Consider the following 10,040-nt stretch of genomic DNA (forward strand, 5'->3'; position numbering starts at 1 on the left):
AAGCTGCGAGGAACACGAAAACTGCATGCCAGGGAATCAACCAGGGGCTGAAACACTAGCGTTACCAAAAGTCTAAGCATCGAGGGATTTCACAACAGTTTTGCTATGGCCTCGCTGGGGATTGTCGTCCTCCTCTTTTGCCTCGGAGATGTTGGTGGCCAACTCTCAGATATCACCAATCGGAGTGAGTTGGACCTGGAGGAAACATTGCTGCGCCTGCTTCTGCGACTGCGTCTTGAGGAACACTTCGACACTCTGCTCATCTACGGACAGGAGTGCGTTTTCCATACGCTGTCCAAACGCCTGGAAGCGTCCACTGTGCTGGCGTCCTCGGGCAGCTCGGACTACGATTGGAACTTCAGCAGCTCGACACTAATCTTGAGCTGTGGAGCTAGTGCTGAGAAGGAGGGCAACTATCGCACTTTGATTAAGCTGCAAATGAGAAGGCGTCTGCTATACCTTACGGAAGACATTCAGCCAGAGGAGGTCTGCGACAACTACTCTCTGAAAGAGCAATACAACATAGCCATGGTGAAGGCGGACTTTGTTCAATCAGGCAGCATCTACACCTGTCGCTGCTTTCAAGAGCTCAACTTTGAAAAGCTGGATCTATTCGACCATAAACCAATTTTTGTGGAACAATTCAGAAATATGCGCGGGGCCACAATCAAAACTCTGGCGGATCAATTGGCCCCTCGATCTATGTCGTATCATGATGAGAAGACTGGCGAGGAGAAAATGACCGGTTTCGTGGCCAATCTGTTGAATAGCTTCGCCCAGAAGTTAAATGCCAGATTACAGCTGACTTCGGAACTTAGATCGAAGGTCGGAATACTTAATTACTATGGGAACATATCCAAGTGGGTGGATGAGGATCTGCTCGACATTGGAATGTCCCTGGATACGACTTGGATAAGATCGAACTTCGACACGATGACCTATCCGTATGTGACGGGAAGCTTCTGCTTTATGGTCCCACATCCGCCCAAGGTGCCATATCGACAGATATACACGATGATTGTGGATCCCCTCGTTCTGGGCATCATCTTCGTCCTGTTCTGCTTATTCTCGCTCCTCCTGATCTACAGCCAGCAGATGTCCTGGAAAGGTCTCACCGTGGCAAACATCCTGCTGAACGACAAGAGTCTGCGCGGCCTCCTGGGCCAGTCCTTTCCGTTTCCCCGTGACTCCAGCAAACAAATGAAGCTTGTCTGCTTCCTGCTGTGCTTCGCGAGTGTGATGATGACCACCATGTACGAGGCCTATCTGCAGTCCTTCTTTACGAGTCCGCCGCCTGAGCCGCTGCTTCGCTCCTTCAACGATGTGCAACACTCCCGCTATAAGGTCGCCATCAGCCAAGACGATTTGAAGTTGCTGCTGGCCTCCGGACATCAAGGAATCCAGCAACTGAGCGAAAATCGCACCTGCATCTTTGAGGACTACAACGAGTTCCTTAATCTGCGGGAATCCTTCAATGCCAGCTTCATCTTTCCGGTAACGAATTTGCGCTGGCACACCTACGTGGAGCAGCAGAAGTTCTTTGCCGAGCCCGTCTTCTACTTCTCGGACGACATTTGCATCAACCGTTTCTTCTTTCTCGCTGTGCAGGTGCGCCGGCACCTGCCGTACCGCGAGCTCTTCGAGGAGCATATGCTGCGGCAAAAGGAGTTCGGCTTCCTCAAGTTTTGGATAGACAGAAGCTTCTACGACATGGTGAGGCTTCGCCTGACTCCGCTGAAGGACTTTAGCTCGCCGGAGGCCTTATGGGACGCCATTTTTTTGGAGGATATATCCTGGATAATGTCGTTGTACATGGTTGCTATTCTGCTTTGCTGCTTTTGCTTTGCCCTGGAGCTCTGGGTCTCCCGGTGCTGGTCGAAATGGGGGCGATGCAGAGCCCCGAATTGAGGTCGACGCAGAGATACATACGATCTGGAGATCATGGAGATTACGAGTCACTTTTTACCACATTTTCTTTGTCTGCCTAATCTGAAATAAATTGAAAAGCTTCTTTAGCCAAGTTAATCTAATTCTGGTCCGATTCGCTGTTGGTTTAGCAACCTTCGCCAAACAAAGGAATGTTGAATAGAGATTCGCCACCTCCGCAAAATAAATGATAGCGGATATGCTGATGCGGTTGTTTCTGTTGTCGCTGTTATTAAAAACGACATCGAGTCATCACATCAGGGACTGCAAACATTGAGACAATGCTCAATTTTGGGTTTTGATCGATACGCTTTATTGATTTTGATGTGGTTTTAAAAGACAATCGGATGTGTCTATCTATATCTGTCCATCTACAACGATTGTGAAAACCCAAATGGACGGACGCAATGTGCATTCCAGGCGATGAGTCGACCCAATGAACTGGCCAAATATTCGCTGACATCTCACATGATTTGATCTTACATAAATATGGCCATAAACGGACGACAATGCGGGTGTTTCAGTCGCAGTCACAGACGCAGCAGCAGCAAAGTCTGCGATTATGCAAACCCGAACTGGCTACCATCATAAAGGCGTTATAATTTGTGCTTATTTGGGGCCAACTTGCATATTTGATCCGCATCATAGCTCGGTTCGTCACTTTGGCGCCACTTTTGACGCGTGCTGATTGGAATTGGGATTGGGTAACGGAACCCCAAGCACCCCAGTGGGTGATACAATACAATGGTCTGACACTGTCATCGCCGGCGGGATTTTCGAAATCTTTCACTTTCAATTTAGTGGTAAAGAAATCTGTGCTTAATATAGAGTAAGCTGGATCATAAATCATGGCTTTAAATACGCATGTTTGGGGTGCGCATCATTATGGTTCCCAGGTCCATCAGTTTGGTTTGTCATGGGAAGCCGTGATCAGATCGGATCTGAATCGGATCTGTTGAAACCCCCGATGCAATGCCATCGTTCAGTTCAATTGCTCCACCTTTTGACATTTGCAAAAGGCTTTCGGAGCGAAACGAAAGTATCAGACAGTCAGGTCAGGCCAGACCATGGTCCATGATCCACTATCTGGCAATCTCTGGCAAGCATTTCTCAACTGCAATCCCAATTCTATTATTATACGCTGTCGACTGCCCATTCGCATTGACGGATGATGACCATTTCTCAGCTGCTTGTGCCTTCTTCAGGGTCGTTTAGATTAATAGATTTCTGTGGCTGAAGCCATTATGGCGAGCGCCTTAACCACAGTCGGCTCACATGTGGAACAATGTCTGGCAGCAGTTAAACTGTTTTTCGTTTGTTGTTTTTAACCCTTTTTTATTGTATTAATGAGGCCTCGTTTGGAGCTCCACTCATTATTCAATAGAGTAATTTTTTTAATTATTTATCGAGCACTTCTGCTGTTTACCCAAACGTATTTGCTGGCTCTTGACGGTGGCTGATTTTCGATCCGGTTGCGGCTCATAACTCATAAAACCAAACTAATTCGACCTCTAGCATTAACTATTTCACGAATGTGCTAAAAATGCATAATTTTCGGTGGTAATAAAGTGTGTTTCGGTTTAGGAGGTGTTAATTTCTCGAACGAAGCAACCAATCTGTTTCAATGCCGGACTTGATGCATTTTTACAAACTTGTATTTTGAGGTCACACACGAAATGGAATTCCAAAGTCTGGTTGCCTCTCGCTACCCCTTCTCCCTGTCTGTCTTTCTCTGTGTCGGTCTCTTTCTGCTTTGGAGGTGTTTTTCGTCGGGGACCGAAAAAACAAAGGCCCAGCCACCATGCCACCCTCTCCAAACTGGCTAAGTAATTTAGTTTCCTAGTTTTTGTCGCTCACAGCTATTAAAAGAGTTTTAGCGAAGATTGGCAAAACAGTTGCCACCTTTCAGCGGTGCAGCGGTTCAGCTTCCTACAAATGTTTTCGCTCTCTGGGACCCCGCCGAAACTCCAATTACTGGCTGGAGAGCACTTTGAACTTTTGCTTGTGGCTGTGCCGGCTGCTCGTCCGCCCGCTGCTTTGGCCCATTGCGTCTCCCGCAGCGTCACCAATGCGTATACGTAACGTATTAAATATGCGACCGGAGAGCCAACTGCGACGACCGTTCGCAATAAAGATTCGTACGTTAATTACTGAAATTAATCACAGCCAGATCCAAATGAGCTCCACTCAGAAAGAATAGTTGGCATCATTTCGCAGAATTACAAAATGAAAGTTGGGTCGAGAATACACCCCACTTGTCAATTAGATATAACAAAAATGTAATTTTAACAAGCAACGGCAACGACGAAAAGAAACGAAACGAAAGAAGCAACATCAGCCCCAACGCTCACCTCTCTGACTCGCTGTGTTGCATGTCAAAGGTAGCAACAGGTTTTTAATAGGAAATCCATTTTGTCTCGTTTCAACAACAAATGAACATGCAATTTGTGCATTAAGTGCCAGAAAAAGTGTCAAGTGTGACAGTTTCGAGGTAGTCAGTCACTCAGTCAGTCCCTTTCGCTTCCAGCCTCGCTCTAGGCACCATTTTAAGTGATATGAGTTTCCGCTTTTTTAAATAATTGCTTTGTCAACTGGGCAGCAATGTGGGTAGTAAAAGTGTCTGGCACATGATAACTTTATTTATGATTTATGTCCTCGCACCAACCGAAAGTCTAAGGCATGAAAATGCAAAAAAACTTATTTTTTTCGCCTAATTGAACAATAAATTAGTTTCATATGCATATTCTGAATCTTTGGTTTGAACGGCCCGCCAAGGCGTGTTTCATAGCATACTTTTGGGAGAATACACGTAAAAATTTAAGAATTGGTATTATTTTGTTTTTATATCTCTTATCTTGATATACATAATTGTATACTACTATTTATATAGTCTTTGTTCAAACATACTGGTATTTTCTTTTTAATTTGCATAGAATATAACGCTATTGTAAAATTTTACAACGAAACATTATTTACAACGATAGAATCCGGAAGAGATACATTAGGTACCCTAGGATATTATATAATTGAGGGCATGTTTGTCATCTGACGAAGTCTCCGTTATAAAGCTATTTTAACGAAATTTTCCAGTTCCAGGAACACAGTTGCTATCCTCTTTACGTAAAGGGGGGCCTAAGTGGGCTAAGTTCGTTTTTTCATCGGTATATTTGCGGTATTTCTATAGTTCAGACGGCCACACTGCTGCTCCCTCCTGCATCGAAAAAATGAGTCGTAGTTTTGCATGGGCTATAAAAACCGGTATGGACCTCAGGCGACAACAGACAAGGCAAATGGCAAGGTTCGTACGAACCTCACCTCACGTGCGAGGAAAATATACCTTGAAAACAAGCCGTTTTGTTTTCAAGATATATTAAGCAAGTGGGGTGGCTTTTACCTTGCACTTGTTGCGTTTTCTGGGCCGTTTTGCCTGTTTTCCATACCCTCTTTATCGACCTATTAACGAGTAACATGTGTCAAAAATTGTTGCATCCCGCGAATTGAATTTTTAAATAGCAGCAAAAAAAAAATTAATGCACAATAAGCTTACAAGTGTCGCCACAGTTTGAAATAAGGGATATAGTGCAATCACGTGATGAAAATACGCCTGAAAGACGCCCTCGTCCAACAGTTTTACAACAACAAATGGGAAGGCGAGGGACGTCGGGGTCGTCGCGCTTAGAATTAATATTTCCATTTAGTCTAGTTTAAGCCACTAAAGCGGGTGAGCGGCGCTATTCAATAAGCGCTGCTTCTAGAAACGAGGAAAAACTGGAATTCCTATTCTCATTCGCATTCGCGCACAGCCATTCAGATCTACGAACAAAAACATATGCATAGCAATCCAATGCCCGTGCGCCGTGAGTGTGTATTTTCGCCAGCGACTCGACTCCGTGACAAATGAAGCTAATAGTGTAGGAGAGAAACATTAGCCAGAGACGAGGAAGACGGATTCACAGCCACGTCTGCGTCTGTGGCGTTGCAATTGAAAGTGACCAGACCAGTGCTACCTCAACCCCAAAGCAACACCCACAACCACAACCACCAAGAAAGCAACCAGAATGCTGCCTCGGTTTCGTTCCTTTTATGGCAAACTAATCATATTCATACTGGTAGCCCTGTGCTTCATCCTGTACAGCAAGGTGCAGCAGCCAAGCGGCGATGAAGCGCCTCCAGTTCGAGCAGCCGCCATCCGGGGCCACGCTCGAGACAGATACAACGCATACGCTGAGAGCGAGAACGAAATCGCTCGACCGGCCACAGTGTCCCCCTATGAACAGAGCATCCAGCTGGACCTAGAAAAACAGAAGATTGGCCTGGGCGAGCAGGGAGCATCAGTGCACCTGTCTGGCAAAGCCAAGGAGCGCGGCGACGCTATCTACAAGAAGATCGCCCTAAACGAGGAACTGAGCGAGCAGTTGTCCTACAACCGCAGTGTGGGTGACCACCGCAACCCCTTGTGCCTGGCACAACACTTCGATTCCAGTACTCTGCCCACTGCCAGCGTGATCGTCATTTTCTACAACGAACCGTACTCCGTGCTGCTGCGGACCGTGCACAGCACTCTAATCACCTGCAACCAGCAGGCCTTGAAGGAAATCATCCTTGTGGACGATGGCAGCGACAACCCCGAACTGGGGGGAAAGCTGGACTACTACATTCGCACCCGCACTCCCCCCGGCAAGGTGACGGTGCTGCGCCTGAAGAATCGGTGAGTGGCTGAGCGGAGAAAGGCCGTGAATCCATTTTACAAATTGTTTGTCTTACGGCTAGGAAAGTTCGGCTATTCAGCTATCGAATCGCTCGTGGCTTGCCATCATTTGAATAACTAGTTTGTGGCCCAGTGCCGTGTCAGACGCGGTGGAGCATCTTCTTTAGCAGACAGCATAATGTCAGAACCGACAAAAGCTCAAATAACCAAAAACACCAAACACAGAAAGAGGAGAAACGAAACGAAACGGCAACCGTAAAACCAGTTCGTCAAGTTAAGATTATGTGTGTTTTTGGGCTTGACTTTTTGTAACTCTCAGTCGTTTCTGCGTACACTACACTGTGCCACAAGAGAGGTCGGGGTAGCTGCCCCTGAGCTTCGTACGCCCAAAGTTTATCTTGGCGATGTTGGAGTGTGCTGGCTTGCCGCTTGGCAAAGATTCGAAGGCGGCTCGATGACCCAATAAATTGTTTTCTTCTTTTCATAGCACAGTTAACAAAAATGCACATCGATTGGCTAAAGAAAGTTTTGGTATTTCCCGTTTAGATTGGGACTGATACGCGCCCGTTTGGCCGGAGCCCGCATCGCCACAGGAGATGTGCTCATCTTCCTCGACGCCCACTGCGAGGGAAACGTAGGCTGGTGTGAGCCGCTGCTGCACCGGATCAAGGAGTCTCGCACGAGCGTCTTGGTGCCCATCATCGATGTGATAGATGCCAATGACTTTCAGTACAGCACCAACGGCTACAAGTCCTTCCAAGTAGGCGGATTCCAGTGGAACGGTCACTTCGATTGGATCAATCTGCCGGAGCGGGAGAAGCAGCGTCAGCGACGCGAATGTAAACAGGAGCGAGAGATCTGTCCAGCCTACAGTCCGACCATGGCCGGGGGACTGTTTGCCATGGATCGCCGTTACTTCTGGGAGGTGGGCAGCTATGACGAGCAAATGGACGGCTGGGGAGGCGAGAACCTGGAAATGTCGTTCAGGATCTGGCAGTGCGGGGGCACCATTGAGACGATTCCCTGCTCCCGAGTGGGGCACATCTTCCGCGACTTCCATCCCTACAAGTAAGGCAAAAGTCATCCGCTTCTATATTGAGAACAAATTTAATTGAATTCCTTCACAGATTCCCCAATGACCGGGACACGCACGGCATCAATACGGCCCGCATGGCCTTGGTGTGGATGGATGAGTTCATCAATATATTCTTCCTCAACCGGCCCGATCTGAAGTTCCATGCGGACATCGGAGATGTCACCCACCGAGTGATGCTTCGGAAGAAGCTACGCTGCAAGAGTTTCGCGTGGTACCTGAAGAACATCTACCCTGAAAAGTTTGTGCCCAACGCGGATGTTGTGGGTTGGGGCAAGGTGAAATCTGTCAGTTCCAACTTGTGCCTTGATGACTTGCTGCAGAACAACGAAAAGCCCTACAACGTGGGCCTCTATCCGTGCGGCAAGGTGCTCCAAAAGTCTCAGCTGTTTTCTTTCACCAACTCGCAGGTGCTGCGAAACGAGCTCAGCTGCGCCACAGTCCAGCATAGCGACTCACCACCATACCGGGTGGTGATGGTGCCGTGCATGGAAAACGACGAATTTAACGAGCAGTGGAAATTCGAGCACCAGCATCTGATCCACAGCAACACGGGCATGTGCCTCGACCACAAGGGCCTCAAGACCGTCGACGATGCCCAGATGGCGCCTTGCGACCCCAACAGCGAGACGCAACGTTGGACCATCGAACACTGAGGAGGTGGCACTGGGAAGACAGGGATTGCGATGGGGACGGGACCAAACCAACTGAGAGAAACTGACTAACGCTGACTGAGCAGCACAGACCCGAATTCGAATTAGAGCCAACAACTTGTAAATACATAACCGAATTCTAGAATCATATATTTTCTATACGCTGTACGTGTATACCACGACCATTGAGAGGTCCGCCGATCACCGGATCGGTAGCTAGTGCAAATCGAAATATATATATAAACAAATCAAAAGCAGCGGCGAATCAAACACAAACAAGTCACCTAGAAATCTAATAGGCATAACAATTACATGTGTGTTGTGTATTTTGTGTGTATAAATATAATTAGAACAAGTTGTAAAATAGAACGTCGGTACATCCTACGAGTATGTAAATGCTTCACCGATAATTATAATCGCAATGTGATCACGGAACGATGAAAGCGACGCGATGCATGGCAAAGTGTGTAACAATTGCATTCCACGGATGTAGAGAGAACGGACGTAAGGGAATCATCCGCTTTCATCGAAAGTCTCCTCGAATAACCAACTATGTAAACTGTAAACTAAAAGTGTTTTAAGCATTTATCTACTAATATACCTTTTTTGCCATTTGTTTTCATAAATAAAACACTTCCAATCCAAGTGGAAGACCCACTTGGTCTTCAACGTTTGACCTCGTTTTCCTATGCACCCATACACCAGGTCAAAGGCGTTAGCCTTGGGGAAATGGGACCAGTTACAACTAGCACCAGAGGCCAGAGGCCGAGTTCAAGGCTACCCTACCTCGCCGATGTATTTCACAAACATCAACAAGATGGGAACGAAACAGCTGTGACAGCGTACAGAAATAAAGTCAACTCGATTCCAATATATTCATTGCATGTTTGTATATTTGTATTTATAAGTAGATATAAGTACATATTCATATTCTCTTTTTGGTTTTTGCTGAAATTGTTCAAATTTGCTGATTACCGTGTGTTTTATTTTTTGAATCTTTTTCTGACGTTGAATTTAAAATACTTAAACAATTGTAATTTCAGAAATTTGATCGCATTATTGTGTGCTATTTTGTTTTGTTTTGTGTACTTTTTGTAGTAGCCGCACTGTTAAAACTACATGTGGAGTGTATGAACTTAATGTCGGTTATAATTATCCATCCTGACACACAAAACAAAAGAAACAAATGCATCATCATCATCAAAAAGTGGGTTTTAGCCCTGTTTTGTCTGCCTTTTTAGTATGATTAAAGCAATTGTTAGCATATATGCATGTACTCTTTTTTTTTTTTTGGTAATTAACGTTTTTGTTCAACTCTTGGTTAATTTATTTAACGGTTGATGGATTCGCGTGCTGCTGGTATCGAGCTACAATTGATTCATAATAACGTTTTTTCGTTGACCGTGCTAAAAGCTCTAAGAGTGCGCAAACTTACGAGTATCTACATATCTGTAACATGTTTCGAAGGCTATGTATGTATATCGTATGACTCCGTTCCCCATCCTAGTATATGCTATTTCCCATATAATATGTGTGTGTCTAACATTCTGTTCTGCTATGCAACTGCAAATCAATTTGGCTCATCTATTGGGGAGCCGATTGCGAGAGAGCAGCACTGGATTGCACAAAAATATGATTAGTTCTTTAATAACTTCAAGGT

The 10,040-nt window shown here is 45.9% G+C and overlaps 2 protein-coding genes across 2 annotated transcripts; both read left to right on the forward strand.

The window, feature by feature from the left end:
- Nucleotides 1–87: 87 nt before the first annotated feature.
- LOC6898681 (uncharacterized) lies at nucleotides 88–1,980 on the forward strand. The gene has a single exon (XM_002138650.2). It carries the CDS (start codon nucleotides 106–108, stop codon nucleotides 1,906–1,908), a length of 1,803 nt encoding a protein of 600 aa, XP_002138686.2. The 5' UTR covers nucleotides 88–105; the 3' UTR covers nucleotides 1,909–1,980.
- Nucleotides 1,981–5,291: 3,311 nt separating this feature from the next.
- Pgant1 (Polypeptide N-Acetylgalactosaminyltransferase 1) lies at nucleotides 5,292–9,039 on the forward strand. The gene is made up of 3 exons (XM_001361316.5): nucleotides 5,292–6,634; nucleotides 7,181–7,702; nucleotides 7,762–9,039. Exons 1-3 carry the CDS (start codon nucleotides 5,985–5,987, stop codon nucleotides 8,381–8,383), a joined length of 1,794 nt encoding a protein of 597 aa, XP_001361353.1. The 5' UTR covers nucleotides 5,292–5,984; the 3' UTR covers nucleotides 8,384–9,039.
- The last annotated feature ends 1,001 nt before the right edge of the window (nucleotides 9,040–10,040 follow it).

The sequence above is a fragment of the Drosophila pseudoobscura genome, chromosome 3 (assembly GCF_009870125.1).
Source record: "Drosophila pseudoobscura strain MV-25-SWS-2005 chromosome 3, UCI_Dpse_MV25, whole genome shotgun sequence".
NCBI classification, from domain to species: domain Eukaryota; kingdom Metazoa; phylum Arthropoda; class Insecta; order Diptera; family Drosophilidae; genus Drosophila; species Drosophila pseudoobscura.